At 40.6% G+C, this 19,225-nt stretch overlaps 1 protein-coding gene across 5 annotated transcripts in view; it reads right to left on the bottom strand.

Moving 5' to 3' along the window:
- MYO1B (myosin IB) overlaps positions 1 to 19,225 on the bottom strand; it is a 136,722-nt gene that overhangs the window by 102,439 nt on the left and 15,058 nt on the right. For 2 of the 5 annotated variants that reach the window (XM_069983608.1, XM_069983605.1), the window contains exons 1-3: positions 12,377 to 12,487; positions 11,958 to 12,098; positions 8,547 to 8,662 (exon numbers count right to left, since the gene is read on the bottom strand). In XM_069983608.1, coding sequence (XP_069839709.1) covers positions 8,547 to 8,662; positions 11,958 to 12,098; positions 12,377 to 12,466 — 347 coding nt within the window. In that variant the 5' untranslated portion in view covers positions 12,467 to 12,487. Of the gene's footprint in view, positions 1 to 8,546; positions 8,663 to 11,957; positions 12,099 to 12,376; positions 12,489 to 13,108; positions 13,197 to 19,225 lie in introns of those variants that run through there. The other 3 variants (XM_069983607.1, XM_069983604.1, XM_069983606.1) reach the window with 3 other exon arrangements.

Raw genomic sequence — 19,225 nt, forward strand, 5'->3', positions numbered from 1 at the left:
TTCCACTGCGCTCTAGATATCACAGGAGCCAAACTCCACAATTTCAGGATGACAAAACCTGTTTTGCTTGACTGCCTTAACGTGAACTACTAAGGCTATGTTCACACTAAGCATTTAATTAGCAATATCGCGTCACCAATGAACGTCCATTAAATCTTATTTATGTATAACCCAGACTTTGACCACCCCTCTTGTGCTGTATCAAAAAGTATAATGAAGGTCATTAACCCCTTCCTGGGCCAATATTCACTGCATGCACAGTGTAAGTCACATACCATAAAACCAGCATTACTACATTCTTCCATGCTTTTAAGTTTGTGGGAAAGAGAGCAAGGGTCTATTTCAGTTTCAGATTCTCAAGGGCTTCATAAAAACTGAAGCCAGATGTTCAAACTCCAAGGGAAAATAAAACATGAAGACCATGAAATAGGATCTGCCAATAGAAGGGAGAAGAAAAAAGAACACGGACAGACACACATGAATGAAGTCACGGGGTAGTTGGTGAGAAGTAGCATGATTACCTTTAAACATCATTTCACGTTTTAGAAAGTTTAGACATAGTCTAAACAAAAATGATTAGAAATGCTGAAGAAATACTGCTATATACTCCTATACTGAACCTGTATTATTGTATAGATCCCCCACATGATGCAGAACATCTGACTGGACAGTTTTGGAGTCTTATGCTAAATAGGATGCTTAAAGTGTACCTGTCGTTATAACAAGTAGATATAAAGCAAGTAAGCAATTTCTTTTTTTTTTCTTTTTGTTATCATGGCGAACACCACACTTCCTGTTTTCTGACAGAAAACAGGAAGTCCAGTGTTTCCCAGGTCATCTAAACACTCTCTCACACACACACACACACACACATACACACACACACACACACACACAATTCATTTATTCATAATTAATTAAACAGTCCCATCCAAATCAGTGATCTGTATTCTAGCAATAATGGTGTTTGACCAGAAATAATTGTCCCTGTACACAAAACCATCCAAACTAATTATTATCAGTGGGGTATACCTATGTGTGGCCTGGCCAACATTTGGTTTGATAGAGAAGACAATCTCTCAGGGTCCAGGTATATCACTTAACCCACAGGAGATTTATTTTCAGCCTGACAGAGACCAAAGTGTATGTTTGCTTAAAGCCAGGTACCGATCGGCTATGTGTCAACCTGTTTGCTTGCTTACAAAGTTTAGCTATTCTGTAACTAATGGGGTTTTTGCACTTTGTTTTTTTTTTTACATTTCCAAAGGTAAAGGCAGAGGTAAACAAAGGAGAAAAGATAGCCAATAACCACCGGATACATTATGAAGCATACAGAATCCTTATCATGTCACCTGGGAAATATCTATCAGTTTTCACAACATACAGTATGCTGTAAGAACTCAACGGTTTTTCAGACCAATCCCTGCCTTCAGGATATTCCAGGTGGCAATGTTTCATTATCATAACAGTAAAGATCTTAAAGGGAAACTGTCACTTGTAATTGTCATAACAAATTTTTTAAATAGTTGTAATGCCTGTCCCACTCCCGTTACACCGCCGCCTCCCTCTATCCACTCTGACTGTCAACCACAGGGTAGTATGAAGAGCAGGAGAGGCACTGCAGGGACATGGAGACATTTTTTACTCCTATGGAAGGCAGGAAGAAGATTTTTAACTGGAATAAAGCTACTGATGGAAGAAACAAAAGTCACACTGCTACCTATAAGGAGAGCACAATATAACAATGTAAAAAGTATGCAGATTCCCAATGACAATTTACCAGTAGCAATTGCTATGACCCTGTGAGACTGTTCACCGACAGACTGTCATGAGCACAGAACTTGCCCCACAATAGTAAGAGCATACCTCCCAACCGTCCCGGATCCCTCGGGACGGTCCCGATGTTGGGGTGATGTCCCGCGGTCCCTGAACGCCCCCCCCCTGTGTCCCGCCACCCCCCTCATGGCCTCACTAAAGCCATCTGACAGTGTTGGCGGCTCCTGTGGCTGCTGACAGTGTCGGGTGGCTTTAGGGACGCTGTTTGCACATGCAGGGAGCTTCTGGAGCAGCCAGCCTCACAAACAGCTCAGCTGCTGCCCCGGAAGCTCTCTGCTCCAGCCCCGCATGGTACCTGCACTCTGTCTCCTCTCTCCTGTCTGTCCCCTACACGCTGCTGCTGATGACGTCAGAGGTCAGGGACAGCCGGAGAGAAGATGAAAGCAGATACCACGGGGCTGGAGCTGTGAGCTGCGGGGGCTGTTAGCTGACCTGTGACCTCAGCAGCAGCTGGAGAAGCTCTGTGACTGATCCCTGACTAGGTGAGTATATATCTTTATTATTTTCTGTCAGGGATGGGTGTGCCTAGAGGAGACTATGTGGGGGTGGGGGGTACTACAGTGGGACCTACAGTACTATGTGGGGGTGGGGGGTACTACAGTGGGACCTACAGTACTATAGGGGGTTACTACAGTGTGTTCTATGGGGAGAGGGGGTTATTACAGTGTGTTCTATGGGGAGATGGGGGTTACTAAAGTAAGATTAACTAGGGGGAGGAGGGGGGGTACTACAGTGGGATATGGAGGCACAGAGGGGTCTGTACCATATGGGGCACAGAGAGTTACTGTGAAGCAGATGAGGATGATACTGGAGAGAGGAGCCTAAAATGTTTGTCTCGCAGATGGCCGGAGGGGTTTTCAAGATGGCCGTGCATGATGGCGAAGAAACACAAAAGTGATCAACAAGAGAAGACGTCCCCTGTTAGTCACTGAATACCGGCAATACAATCACCTATAAGGTCTGCAGAGCCTGTGTACAGCCTAATCTACCGCTATATGGTGACTGCTGAGGGAGAGTACTGCTCTGTGTACAGTGGATGTTATGTAGTAATGGTATAAGGGAGGATAAGTCACTATGTGGTGAAGATCTGGTGATAATATTTGTTTCCTATATAATGGTAATAAATGATGCAGATATGGGGGCGTGGCTATGGGGCGTGGCACATTGCCCTGACTGTCCCTCTTTCCCCCCAGCAAAAGTTGGGAGGTATGCAAGAGCCTGTCCACATAGCAGGCATTGCGAGGAAAAGAAAGCATCTGAAATTAGACTTACAATTGTAGGCTGCACCACATTTATTTGTACACCTACAGCATTGACATAAGTATTCAAACTCTTTCCTATGACACTTGAAACTTACTCAGGAGGCCACCCCTTCCTCATGTTTTCCTCCCAGAACTTAGTTTAGTGTGTACTTCCTGGTATGCCAATAGGGTTCTATTGCTAGATGGAGTCCTTTAGGCCTTCATCTGGATTGTATAGGTTATGTAACAGCATAGTAGACTATGGCAATCATCCAGTCCAGCAAAGAAAAAAAAAAGTATGAGTTATGATGCAAATGCCATTGTAGCCTATGGCTGACTGATACTTAGAAGCAGAATCATTAAATAGATCCCATATTACTCTATGGGTGACAGATGCCACTATGAAGCATCCGTCACAGGCTCCATTTAACATTTACATTGAAAGGGTTTTTTTTACTATGTATATATGAAAGAACCACTTCAAATCATAATGTGGGTTTCCATTCAATGTACATGACTCCAATGATTTTTTGCACATTACTAACAATGTCCATGCAGCCCTTGCTGCCCAAATATGACAGTATTTGGGCTCAGTAAGCTTACAGAAAGTCATCGGGCCGTGTAATAGGGCCATTAGGGACAACTCTGTAAATGTCTTTGAGTGGCCAGGCCATAACTATGACTAAACCCAACTGAACACCTCTAGAGGGACCTCAAAATGACTGTTCCCATCCAACCTGACAGAGCTATAAAGGATCAGCTGAGAAAAATGCAGAAAATCCCTAAATCAAGGTGACGTCATACCCAAGACCACTGGAGGCTGTAATCTCTGCCAAAGGGGCTTCAACTAACTGTTGAGTGAAGGGTCTGAATGCTTATGTCTATGAAAAATTAAAATGTTCTTTTTTCAGTAAATGAGCAAAGATTTCTAATAGAGATGAGCGAATTTACAGTTCTGTATTAGTAAAGTAAATCGCTTTGCTACACTTGGCTGAGGACTTGTCAGCTGACTGCCTTAGAACTCTGCTCTGCCCCAAGTGCATGGAAAAGCTGGATGCAGCCCCAGTACACTTTCCCAGGACTGCATCCAGCCGGCTGACAAGTTGATGGCCAAGCGTAGTGAAGTGCTTCGCTAATACTGTCAATTCGCTCATCTCTAATTCCTAACATTCTGTTTCCCTTTGGTCATTAAGGGGTATTGAGTGCAGAATTATGGGGGAAGCTTTTAACATTTTTTTATTTTGGCACTAGGCCACAATATAGCAAAACATGAAGAAAAAAAATACACACACACATACACATGAACATGAACATATACACACTGACACATGCTGAGCATTTAGCTTTTGCATTTTAAGAATTGCAAATTAGGGAGCTATTGAACTCAAATTAGCTGGAGGCAACCGGGATGCAGCTGGTGGCTTTAAAGCAAATGAGCAGATTACTGACTTGGAACCGTTTTTTACCCGGGAGAGAACATTAGGGCCTACTCTGTATTAATGAAGTCTGCAGAACAAATTACCTCATTATTTTCTCTGAAAAACCTTTTATGTTCCTCACTGACAAATGCATTGTCTAGTGACATCATAGGCACGGGCCGGCTTTGTCTGCAGTAACACCTGCCATATATATTTTGTAACCAAAAAGAAAAATGTACAGTATGACAAACTATTTTACTATTTGCACATATTTTTGTTTCTCTCCCTAGGTCTTTCTTTATACATTGACAATTTTCTGATTTTTCGTCCTGCAGTAGGTACACACAAATCCAGCCGGAGTTCCTGAAGATAGTTCTACACAAGAAACAATGCAAAATGCAGCCTATAACCTCATTTATGGAGCATCCCCAAGCATACTCAGTATACAGCTGTGTAGTCTATGTACACATAAACTTGTGGTACTTTGTGATAAAAGCATATGTGCATCCTGGATGTCCAACTGCCTAACTAGAGTTCTAATGCTCCAAAACAGGATTGTTATACAAAGGGAATAGAACATATTTCTTGTATTACATGCAGAATCTTGTAGCTTGAAAGTAGACAAAGACTTGTATTCCACAATGACAATGCCTCCTTGTGTCCCAGCTCTCACATGCTATTTTTTGGTGCACGGAGCACTGTAACAAACCACCAAAAAAGAAAGTGAATATGCTGAATTGGTATAATTTGGGAGCAGCATGTCACATTCTGTCAGCAGTTACACAATCCAGTGTGTGTGGCTCGGTGCCACTGTCTGAAAGGCCAATGCTCCGCTCAGATGCTGCAATAACTGAATGTCAAGTGCTTACATTCCAAAAGTGACAGGACTACAGCATAAGCTAAGCCGACTATTAAACACGGACATTCTTTGGGATTTGGATAAATACAGTCATTAAGACAATGCAAAGGGAATATAAGTGATGTCCTGAAATGATCGGTTTAGTTACCAACTACTTTGGCTGTTTTCATCATTAGATAGATAATATGTTATCCATAAGATGAGCAGGGCTGCGGGTGATGACAGAGCAATGGCTAAATTGTAAATGCAAGCATTAGTTTCTTGTTGGGTAGTCTGTGTATTAGATATATATATATATATATATATATATATATATATATATATATATATATATATATATATATATATATATATATATACACACATACATACACACACACACACATACATACATACATATACACACACATATATATATACATGCTAGTCCATCATAAATCAGCCATAAGATTAAAACCTAATATTATTTAGGTCCCGTCCCCCCATCACACCACCAAAACATCTCTGATCTGTCGATATGGTCTATGGTCCATCTGGCAGCAAGACATAAGCAGCTTATCCACCAGCTAAACAGGGGTGAAATAAAGAAATTATTAAAAAGGGTTTCTCATCTGGATTCTGGGCATACTTTATTATTTTCATAGCCTTTTCCAGGGATATAAGCCCTTTCCCTAATATTTAAATGAGGCTTAAGAGCTCAGGGGGTGCTCCCTAGCATGGCAAAAACCCAGGGTAACAAACATATGTTTTCTATAGGTCCTTTTAGACTTAACGATTTTTAAAGGGGTATCCAGCATAAAAAATTGAGCAGCCAGGCTACACAAATGATGCTTGTATAATTTGTGCAGCCCTGTTAACTAACAGCACAGATATGTTTATATCCATGCTGTCAGTTTCCAGATCACAAGCAGTGTATACTTACCTTCTGCTCTGCTGTGTGATCTGACATCAAGCTCTCCAGTCCTCCAGCTGTATCTTAAGGCCCCACCTCCTCCGGCTGGGGCGTGAAGATACAGCAGCGGGTGGAGCTGGAAGAGAGAGCCAGATGCCATACCACAAGCAGCGCTGATGGTAAGTATACACTGCTTGTGATCTGGAAACTGATAGCACAGATATGTTTCCCTTTATAGTTATCTGCCACACATAACCCTGTTTACACAGGAAGATGTGCGACCGATAGCTATACATTTTAAAGCAGGCTCTAAAGACCTGATCAGCTGAGTTTTAGATGTTTTCCTGTCCTCGGCTGATCGCTGTCAATTATTTGGACCACTTTTTGCATGCATACTGCATACGGACACATTTACACAAGTCCTGACATTTTAAAGATGCTCTGACCCCGTCGTAGCAATCATAATTTAACCCTTCTTAGAGTCACTCTTATCCTTACAACAAGATCCTTATCCATTTTCCTTGCATAACATTTAAGAACTGTAATGTAAAGTCACAGTAACCAGCACAACTGGGCGTATAAAAGTAGACGAAAAATGGGAGGCCTCATAGGTGTGGGTAATAAAGGATTTTGTGGTGCTTCTTCCCACAGACACGAGTCCACACATAAATATCCAACAAAGAAAGTATGGGAGTGCACTCACCCTGACAAAATCTTCAACTTTCTTCATTCAGCAAATAAAAACCATCAACATGGCTTGCGGCTAGCGGGGATGCCAACACCTACGGGAGTGCACTCCCATACTTTCCTTTTGTTGGACATTTAAGAACTGACTGTCCACAAGCTGCCTACTATATTCCATTCACATACTATAGCTGAACTGCAATGCAACTGGTTAAAGATTCAACTACTATAAATGCCATAGCACATTTCAAAACCTATTTGTGTGGTGTATATATGCTATGCCAAGGATAAACTCTTACACTTACTGTTGTCAAACCTTTATATGAAAAGCTATATCTATGTAAAAATAATATATTACAGACACCCCTCCCCAGTAACCCTGAAAATGGTCTCCACAGTATTGACTGACAGCAGAGGTTGTATACTTTCAGATCAGTTCACACAAAGGGGGGGAGGGGGGGGATCACAAAGTGTTTGTACTGTCTAAGAATTAGACAGGTTTAGCCATAATGCCATATTTATGATGCTTTGTTACTGTGAACAAATGTTTTCTCCTATTCTATCCAACTGATAATAGAATAAATAGAGGATAAGGGGAGAACAACTTGAATGTTAGGCCTTATTTTCACACTCCGTGATTCACCAACGCTAGGCAGCATAAAGCTGTGCGACAGAACGGACATCCCGCCATCGTTTATCATTAGTATTTAAATCTTTGTGGCACTATACTCATACACCCACACAGCTGTGTCAGTACAGATCTTCAGTGCTCCCGGCATCATAATGATACATGTTATTGGACCGCACAGCTTCACACTCCATAGCATCTGTGAATCACAGAGCGTGAGAATTAGGCCTAACTATTTAATATGTAAATGATCCTTTTGCACATTTGTATTGAGTAAAACCATTATTAAATGCTTGGAACGGTTTACAGGAGCCCTGAAAAGTCAGAGTCAGTTTTGGATGGCATTGTAGTTGGTAGAAATATTAATTAATTTTATTCTATATCTTATATCAAAGAGGCCTGATGTTATCCTTAATGACATAAGCCTACAAAAGGGATCAGTGTGTAAAAATAGAGGAGTTGAAATAATAACTTACACAGCTCCACAGCTCTGGTTTACAGCACTGTAATAAAATGATTTCTGTTACTCTGAATTCACGTGCGGCAGTCATATCACAGCCCACAGCTGGCCATACACACAAGATCAACGAATTACATCTGGTAGCAGCTTATCACTCTCTGTATAACAAGCAATATGCTTAGCCAGTCCAAGTATATGTTTATGGGGAATAAGAGGAGATCAGCAGACAGCCGTGTGTGCTTCCAGCTAAAGACATCACTAATAGAAATGAGCAAATCCCGAGCATGATCTGGTTCGTCTAAACTGGAGCATGTGGTCAGAAATTGGATGCAACCCTAGGTAGTCCTGGAAAACATAGATACAGCCTATGGCTGTATCCATGTTTTCCAGACAGCCTTAGGATTCCATGTAACTTCTTCAGCCACAGGTAATCAAATGCAGCATGTTCAGGTTCGAACAAACGCTCATCTCTAATCATGGGACCACGAAGTTAATGCAATATATATGATAAACATAAACAATACTTACATATGTGGACTTAATTCATAAAAATTACGATTCCTATATTCTTCCACTTTTTCTGGTGTGTAAATGGGCAGTGTCCTGTAGGGGTTTACAGATATAACCACGCTGCCTATGTAGGTCTGTAAGTAAAAAAATATACATTAGGTTATTACAGATACAGAATCATAAAGCTCAATATACAAGGCACTAAAAAAAAAAAAAAAAAAAAAAATGCTGTCTGCTACATTTTCCAATTTCAGTCATTACGTACCATTTACTTTAAATGTTGGAATTATTTTTGGCTCTGCTACATTAGGGCTTGGTTCTGAGCAGTCACTCTTTCTTAATATATCTTAAGTCATAAGAACTCTTATTGTATATTGGGGGTGAATTTGAGTTCTGACCAATAGTCATATGCTGGCTACCAGTACAGGGAGCTTAACCACTAGCTGCATAATGTTATACATAGAGTTATACATAGAACACTAGACAGTATGTAGTAAGTTCCGGTGCTACACCTAGTGTTGGCTGCCGGAGGCCAGCATGTTTTTTATTACATATGTCAGCGCAAGTTATTTGGAGCACTGTACAATAACAAAAAGCTCTGAATTATGAAGATGCATTGACGTATTAATAATGGAGAGTCACTTTTTACTTTATTCCTTCTCACTGCATTTATTTTGCTGCTCTGCCTGTTCAGGATTGATCATTCCAGGTGAATCCACCACATAATGGAAACCAGTGATGCCCAACAGGTAGGCTTATAGACAGGTCTATTGGCTTCCAGTGGTTTGATTATAAATATAACACACCTACTGCCCCAGATGTGAACATAGCTTGAAGCAAGATCAGCCTGTTACTAGGATTGCCTGATCCAAACAATGACAGCTTGTCACAACTATGTTTGTTATAACACAGAGGACAAAGAATGGAGTCCCAGCAATATAAAAAAAAAGGTAAAGTTTCATCTTGAGGAAAATGCTAAAATAGGTACATTCCGTTTTAGGAGAGATTGCTGCTCAGCTATTAAATCCAAAGTCATATTTTAAGGCTCTTAGAAAAAAAAAAATCAGTCTTTAACTTACAGGATTTGATTAAAATAACAAAAACATGCACAACACGCTGCATGTGGTATTTTCTGTCCCATTAGAATCCTGCAAACTGACAGACACCAGCGCAAAACCCAATCGGGTACAGTGGATATGCATTTTCATTTAAAATAGTAGCATTCCATCTTCTGTTCAGGATATGATGCACCTCTAACAACCAGTTTTGCATGTTTTTTACCATTATAATGGGAGCTGCTGCATGGTAACCTGGTGCCTGTATGGAAATGATGAAGGTTCACATATGGTTACCATTTTTACGTTTACATATTAAAAGCAGCATGTTCACTTTTAATTAAGAAACCAGAACAGAGTTAAATTCCTTGGCTTATTATGCTCTGGCATCTACTCTCCCACCAGTTATAATATTGTTCCTGGCATACTTCCTAAGTTCATTACACCGATTTACAAATCTAAGTACTTCCGAGACTGTCACCAAAGTGCAATATAAAACCCTCGCCTTCATTTGTAGAGGCAAAAGGTAGAAAATAACAACAAGATAAATCCTCTACTGCTCTTAGGAGGGTAGGCAAAAGGTGCCCGTACAATTCCAAGTCTTAGGGTACATTCACACGTACCGACTCGCAGTTGAAATTTCGCTGCGAGATCAGCTACGAGTCAAGGTCCTGGCAGGTCCCAGTACTACATACTTGCAGTGGTCTGAAAGACTGCTGCGAGTATGTTATGCAGCCACCCCCTTAACCCCCTTCTTCTCCAGCTCCACTGTCTGTATATACATTACCTCGCCTTTCTGCATGGGTCCCGGCATCCTTCTCTCCTGCCCAGCCAATCAGTGGCTGCGGCTGGGCAACACACTGATTGGCTGGGCGGGAGAGCAGGATGCCGGGATCCCGTGCAGAAAGGAGAGGTAATGTATATACAAACAGCGGAGCGGGAGCAGAAATAGTTAAGGGGGAGGCTGCATTACATACTGGCAGCGGTCTTTCAGACTGCTGCAAGTATATAGTACTGGGACCTGCCAGGACATTGACTTGTAGCTGATCTTGCTGCAAAACTCGCAGCGAGATTTTAGCTGTGAGTCGGTACGTGTGAACAGACCCTTAAAGGGGTTTTCTGAATAAAACATACTTGTCCACTATCTGTACGGGACAAGTAAGATCGCAGTGAGTACGACCTCTGTGCCCTTAGTTTTGAATAGAGCCGTGGGTCAACCCACAGCTCTATTCATCCTCCATGGAGACCCTGGAGAGAGCAAAGTATAGCACTCAGCTCTTCCTGGCACCTCCAGAGAGAATGAAAATCCCAGTCCATGTCCCACACCAGATTTTCTCAAATCCGGCAAATATGGGCCCACAACCTCTATACCTGTTTGTAGAAAATACAATATATGTGTACTCCATCTAGTAAAAGGTAACTGTTACCGAAGGTTCTCTACTATAGATGGTTACTAAGTCACCTAAAACGTTAAAGCGTTATAACTTTCAACAGTAGATGTGATATTAAGAAAGTTTGCAATTTACATTCATTATTTTTTTGTTTGTTTGTTTTGTTTTCACCGAAAACACAATTCCTGCATTCTGACTCTTTTCTAAACACAGCAAGTACCGTGTTTCCCAGGTCATCTGCGCGCTCACAGAGAAGTGAGCAAAGAGCAGTCACGTAACTGATGGACACATTGAGCCGTGACTCTCTGTACTGGCCTGGACTTCATGTGTCTAGTCTCTTTTCCAACCAGCACAAGACTAAATATCTGCCTTTGGGAGACTGGACCTGGATTTCTGGTAAGTATAGCTTTATTTTACAGCATGAGATTATATATATATATATATTTTTTTTTATTATTTTTTTTTTTTTTCTTTATTTCACATCTACTGTTGATTTAGATTTGTACATTTTAAAGGAGGTGTCCTGGAAAAAAAAAACAAAAAAAAAAAGCACTTTTCCCTATCCACGGTATCGGGAAAAGTATAGGGCCCCACCGTCTCCTTTATGAATAGAGCCGTGGGTGCAGCATGCACCCCGTGGCTCTATTTATTCCTGTGGATAGGGGAAAAGTGAATTTGTCCTGGACAACCTCTTTAATATTAGTAGGCTGTGCCTTATTTTACATCTACTGTTGATTTAGATTTGTACACTTTAATATTAGCAGGTTTTGCTTTGCAAATGAGAACACTATCTGACTTCCTCTTTTCAAACAAAGGAGTAAATGTTAATTTAATGTTAAATTGCATATAGTGACTTATCATGGAAAGAAACCTTATGTCATTTTCTAATAGGTCATATGTCTCACCTGATAACATGAAAACCTCAGTTTTGACTCAAGCCCAATCCTGCATTAGAATTATAAAAAAAATCTATATATACTTACATAAATTTCACTGTGATCAAAACGTTTTTTAAGGTTGTTGATAAAAGATTCTTCATCGAGTGGTTCTAAAAGAACCATATCCCCCACGCCTATCATGTTGTCCAGGAGCGAGGTTTTACCCTCCATTTTGGCCATGGTGCCCTAAAGGAGACAAAAAATTTTTTTTTTAATTATATACTTTACTTTTTCACGTCATGGCACAGTGGACACCAAGAGACATGCAAGTGGCCGACATGCAAGTGGCCAAAGTAAACATAGAACAACCAACAAAAGAATTCTAGGCTAGAAACATTACTGTCTTACAACTAAAATTTTTAACACATCAATGATAGGACTTGGTCAAAACTTGGCCGATGCCAAGCAAAAAGTTTAATTCACATTTGAATTGAAAGATCTGGTTACACATTACACATTCATACATATCGTAATTTTTTAAGCTCTAGAACTCCTTTGAAGTAATTTCTATGGTGGTCCAAGTTCAGGGAAAATGCAAAGGCCACATGGGTCATAGAACAGAATTAGTCCGATACCAGACTGCATTCTACAGTTGTGTGCGAGTAGGCACAAAATAGTTTAGTCAGAACCCAGTTTTAGTTATTCAGTAGAACTGCCCTCCAGGTCAGTCACCTACAGTGAGCAAGAGGGAAAAAAAGAAACACACACACACACAAGCCAATGACACTCCGATCAAAGGGTAAAGGTGGGCTTGCTTTTCCAATTACAAGATTAATAAATTCGTTCAATGCATTTTATCATCATTATAATGTGTGGCCATATTATAATGATTTCACTCAGCATCTTTACTTTACAGAGAGTATAAGGTCATACAAGAATATATTGCATTCTGTCAGAGTAATCGTACTTTTCATTAGGTGTACAACTATGTTTAACCCTGACAAATACACCACTCATTCCCATTACATTGATTATTAGCCTATATTAACAGTTATATATAAGGTTTTCTATAATAACCCACTGAGTCATACCATGGCTTCATCAGGCTTAGGCATGGTGTGGACACGCCAAGGATGACATGTACACTGCCTCTACACTTATAGCAAAACTTCTTTTTTGACGATTTTTACAGTGTAATTATGCAAATACATTATTTTTCTTATCTTTTTTCCCCCCATTATATGAATTTTTCTCACCGTTCATGTTGACAAGTATTCTGCGGACCTCCAGCTACCCGGGAGCAGGGAATTGTGAGCGTTCAGATAAGTCACATGGTTAAAGCTCAGAGGGTAGTTTAGAAATGTATTTGCAGAGTCACTCAACTTTTATGTAAATTTCTCCACCTTTGAACTCTAATTGGGCCTTGCTGGTGCAGAGAGGTTTTTTGTGCATTTCATGTCTGCATTTTTTCTCTTTCAACGTGGCTATGTGGGGGCTTTTTGTTTATTTATTTTGTATATTTATTTAAATGCTACAGATTCCATGATCTTATTTTCAAATTCCATTGATATTCCCCAACACCATTCCCCGCAACTGTTATTCCAGTGACTTCCGGTCCCCCACTGAGCATCACTTGTTACTGCTACTAAGAGGAATTTTTCTGCAGGACCAACACAGTCAGTGACTGGCTAAGCAGACAGGTCATGCTAAGAAGGCTCATCTCAGAAGTAGCGACATGCAATGACTAGTAAGGGACCGCAGGGATTAGGAATAGGAACTGTGCAGTAAAACTTTGCTTCCAGATTCCTTACTTTATAAAGTCTCCCTGGGTGATGGTAAGAAATCGTGTCCAATGCTGCTTGAATTGATATATGGACTGTTTCTGATGTGCACTGTGGTGACATACTGTTCTTTGTATTGCCTAAGAATTTATAAAGTAAAGAATCTGGAAGCAAAGTTTTGCTGCTGATTTAATATATAGCCGTGTGGGTAAGCTACATGTGGGCCTTCCATCTGAAATCTGCTATGGGAGCTATGAACAACTGAAATAAGTAACTGAAATCATTTCAATACTTTCTTTTTCTACACTTTTTTTTCCCCATCAACTGATCTGTATAGGGTGTTGGAATCAGCCAGATGAAGGGTGTTAGACATATGAAACTTCAGAAGATAAGGATAGAAGAAGAGTAGCTTGACTTTGGATAGGTTCAGGGGCTGTCTTGGGGGACCTTGCCTAATTAGTACAGTGCTCTGACATAGTGTACAGGGTCACTTTAGTGTTGTTGAAGGAATCCTCATTTTCAGGGTTAGAAGAAAAGAACTGAATAGAAGACCGCCTTTTACCAAACCAGCCCAGAGACTGTTGGATTCGGTAGCACGAGTCACAGGCTTGAACTATTGGGCGAAGCTAATCTCAAGATTACCTGAGAAGGTAAAGCCGGTAGTGGTGGGATACTTTGGTTTAGGCCCTTTTTTCCACAGAGGATCAATCCCTTGACTTGGTAGGTTGTCCAGACTTTGTAAGAAGGATCCCAGGCGTAGGTTAACCCAGGTGAAAGTTACCGCACCTTTGGGTTTAGCAGTGCACCTTTGTTACTGGAAAGTCTCTCAAAGAATATGTAGCTGTGGTTCCTGACAAGGGCTCTGGTCCCTGGCCAGGCCTTGATATACACTGCTATACACTATATATGGGTGACCAGGTCTAACCTCCTATTCGTGGGGAAAATACTGGAAAATGGAAAAGGGAGAAGTGTAATAGGTGGAGAGTGTGTGAGGTACCTGCACCAGTGATTGGTTAAACAGTGAACAGAAAAAACAACAGTTAGGGTACAAACCCACTTGACGTATTTGCTGCGTGAATCAGTCTTAAAAATAAGCAGGCAAAACGCAGGTTGGCTTTATACGATTGTTCTGCGTTAAAATACGCAATTGCGTATTTTTGAAGCGTGAAGCTACATGCATTTTTCGCACAGGTTGTTAACAACTGATGCTTTGCTAACAACAAGCTTCACGCTTCAAAAATACGCAATTGCGTATTTTAACGCAGAACAATCGTATAAAGCCAACCTGCGTTTTGCCTGCTTATTTTTAAGACTGATTCACGCAGCAAATACGTCAAGTGGGTTTGTACCCTTAACCCTCTTTCCCTTTAGTTGTGCTTACAAACCAGGGAGATTGAGAAACCAAGTTGTGATGGATGCGGAAAGGCACCTATCATCCCACACCTGTGACAGAACACTACATACTTACTAGCACTCTCCCAGACAGTTTCCTGAGCACCTAGTCTCTGCCACAGTCCTATTCAATACTTCCATTGACATGCCAAGCATACAGAAAATGCCTGCTTAGCGTTCTGCAATTCTGCACTTGGCAATATCAAACAGGTTCAAGCTGCAGGACTTCGTCACCATACAAAAACCAACAAAAAGGGTACTGCAATGTGCGTAAGGGTAGTAAAACAACAAAAACACACACATATATAACTACTACGCGCCCCCCCCCCCCCCCCTTCTTTAGCACATATCTCTAAGGGGAGGTGGGAGGTCAACAGCAGGGAGAAGAGCTAGGTCAAATTTTTAGAATACCTGTCCTCTAATTGTCATATCCACTCCCTCTGTTGGTCAATAGAGGAACAGTTATTATTTAATACCTAATTTCTCACAAAAACATTGTGTGAGCATAGCCTAAATAATAATTTTAGAAAAAAACATAAGTTAGCAGATTTAAGGCCAAATGGGAAAAAAATTTAATCATCAATGGTTGAAAGTCAGACTGTTTTGCAGTACCCCTCTCCCTGTACTTAATGACTGCAAGCATGTTTAGGACAATGGTTGGTATAAACACTGACTAGTCCATCAGTTACACACAACTTCCTCAATCAATGAATTTAGAAATGCGTCACTAAATCCAATAGTTACATTCTACTAAACCATAAGGTAAACACATTAATGGAAGCTTGCCATTTCCTTTACAGCCCACATCTGGCAGCTGTTCCAAACTCTGGTATATTTATTTATGCAGTTATTGTCCTAAAAAACAACATTTAAACTTGCAGCCCTGTGTCAAACTGGCGTGGCCTAGAGTGTCTGTGCATTAGGCTGGCACAACCTCTCTGTCCTTCCTCCCAGCCCTCTTCATCATTAGGAAGGCCCCAGGCAGGTATTCTCCTATTCATCAGCTGTGTGAACACTGTGCATGGGCTGGATCGTTAAGGCACCTGTGCAGTGTCCACTGCAGAGGAATAGGAAAAATCCTGCCAGTGGCATTCCTAATGATGAAGAGGGTGGGGAGGAGGGATGGAGGGGTGGTGCAAGGATAGGGCACAGATACTGTAGGCCACGGCAGTTTGACACAGGGCTGCAAGTTTAAAAGTCGTTTTTTAGGGCAATAACTGCATTACCTGCCGAACGGACCCCGGGACAGATCTTGGATTAAAAGCAGCTATCCGAAGGTACAAGTGGTTTGGGGGGAAAGGGGGACAGATTGTGGGTACAGAGTTGCTTTAAACTCCAGAGTGGCATGTAAAATGCCAGTTTTAATATATTTGATTACACATGAAAAAGCCCTATGGTTATTTGGCATGGACAGTAAGTCAAATAGTCTGTGATTCTAGCACTGACCAACAACAAGCCGAGTCAAAACGGTTATCCTATGATATGCCATACATTTAAATAAGAAAAATAAATAAATAAAAAAGCATCCCACCTTAGCTGACCCACAGCAACTCGTTTCCCCATAGAATAAGGAAAAAGCCAACTGGGCAAAAAGAAGGTGCAGCGTTACATGGAGGGGGGGCATAGAACAGGCATAAAGACTGTAGTTACAGTCTACTCCAGCTCAGAGCCGGCATACATCTGAGGCCGCACAGATGTGCTGGATTTATTAGGTGTGCGCCTCTTAATTTCACTTTTGATAAATTCAAGACCTGTCTCTAGTTCTCATAGCTTATCTTCTACTTCCAATATATCTTATTTCCAAACCTCAACCACTAAGGCTAAAATCTGGGTTATGGTTTTCTCTAAAGGTTTACTTTTTTACAGAGAATGCTAGAACAAAGCACATACCAATGCTTTAAATGCCTTACATTGCAATGCAAGATGTTGCTAAAGATTGTGAGAAATGATGAGATGGAGCGGAGAGGAAATTCCAGACGTGCATATGTGTACAAAAACATGGCATGTAGCGAGCGTTAATAAATCAGGTCTCTTGAAACCATGCAAAAACAGGTGACAATGTTGCCGCTGTGGAGCGGCAAATGGGTCCGTTTGTGAAGCTATCAATATAAAATAGATATTTATATTGGAGATAGAGAATGGGACCCTGTGGGCATAGGAATGCAAAGTGCATATAGCCTACTAGTCTATGGGCATCAGTGTAATCTATGCAGTGCCAAAAAAGGTGGTAGCCACTGGTTAGATTTCTATTAAAAAAACATGGAACTGAGCATTTTCCTATTTGATTAAGATGGTGTCTGCCCCATTGACCCTATACACCTTTATTGGCGTAACAGATTCTAGCAATAACAGGGAAAGCAGGAGTCAAAAAAGTAAAAAAAAAAAAATCTGTGGCGTATGAAAGGGTGATTTGACATCTGGACTCTTTCAAAAACCCAATAGAGATTCTCTTTAACTGAGCTCCCCATTTTTCTAATTTTCATTTTGGATTCTCTATACATACGCTCCATTTTTATGCTAGATTAGTATAAGCATTAGGTCACATATGCAGAAATCTATATCAATTAAACTGCTTCTATAAACAACTAAATTAATCTCCTATAGATGATTTGTCTGGATGTCATCATGATAGACTTGTTGAATGATGTACACCAGACTTAGAGACTATTACTGCTTTAACAGATTCCACTTTTTGGTAAAAAGCTTCTGTGTAGGTTACTTCTACCCCGACTCCCTGATGTTAATTGCTGAAGTCTACAGATTATTGGCCGCAGATGTAAGATGGCTTATCACTATGCATTAACCTTTGGAAAACTGACTTTTTGTGAAAGGTTTGGAAAGTCTACTAAAGTTGAAAGACCTTGATTCTTTGTTCTATGTATGCATTTGCACCACTTACATTCAACATGATGTAATCCATTAAATTCCATTTTTCCCAGACATGGATTGAAAGAAAGAAACTGCAGACAAACTGCATTACGTGAACTTTGGCCATGCCCAGAACTCCAGTCCTAACTGTATTCACCATCTGCCGTGTTATATAAAAGTTGTCACGTTTTATTGCTCTAATTATACAGGTTTGGATATCATTGTATATATTACTAGCCAAGTCGTCTCCTTTCCTGGTACCGGACTACCTAAACAATTCTGAAAGTTCTCAAGAACTGTTTAATAGGAAGTATGGCCATGAATGCAAAAATCATCAACAAGATGCTGATTTGTTCCTAAGGGCCCTATTCCACCGGACGATTATCGTTCAGATTATCGTTAAATCGTTCAAATCTAAACCATAATCGTTCGGTGGAAATGCAGTTAACGATTAACGACCGAACGAGAAATCGTTGATCGCTTTATAAGACCTAGACCTATTTTTATCGTTGCTCGTTCGCAAAACGACCGCAAATCGTTCGCATTGAATAAGACATTGTTCCGTCGTTCGCAATAGATACGAACGCAATAGCGAATAAATAGCTAAGAAAAAGCGATCGCAATTACAATCATAAGTAACGATTATCGTTTCATGGAAATGAGTGAACGTTTTCAGGTCTTTCGCAATAGCGGTCGTTTAAGATAGTTAACGATTATGCAAACGATAATTGTCTGGTGGAATAGGGCCCTACACGGTGCGATAATTCGCCCGATCGCACGATTAATGATTTTGAATGAACGATTTTTTTTATAACGATCAGCGTTTAGACGGAACGATACATCGTACGGAAAATTCGCTATGCGATCGTTTTGCGATCGTTTAAGCCTATCTCACACATAGGTGAAATCGCTGAAAGAATGTATACACGGAACGATCTGCGAATTTTTTACGAACGATCAACGATGATTTGAGAACATGTTGAAAGATCAAAATGAACGATTTTTTGCTCGTAGTTTGATCGTTCGCTGCGTTTACACGTACGATTATCGTTCGAATTTGACCGTTATCGTGCAAAAACGAACGATTAATCGTCCCGTGTAAAAGGACCATAAGGCTCATGGGGCACTGAGGATTAAGGAAAGTTTCTTACCTCCATCCTTCGCACTATTTTTCATGTACTTAGTAGTTAAATCCTTAAAGGAGAAGTCTGGCGAAAATTTTTACTACAGTATTGTATTGCTTCCCAAAAGTTATACAAATCACCAATATACACATATTACGGGAAATGCTTTTAAAGTGCTTTTTCCCTGCAGTTACTACTGCATCAAGGC

The sequence above is a fragment of the Dendropsophus ebraccatus genome, chromosome 9 (genome assembly GCF_027789765.1).
Source record: "Dendropsophus ebraccatus isolate aDenEbr1 chromosome 9, aDenEbr1.pat, whole genome shotgun sequence".
In the NCBI taxonomy this organism is placed as follows: Eukaryota; Metazoa; Chordata; class Amphibia; order Anura; family Hylidae; genus Dendropsophus; species Dendropsophus ebraccatus.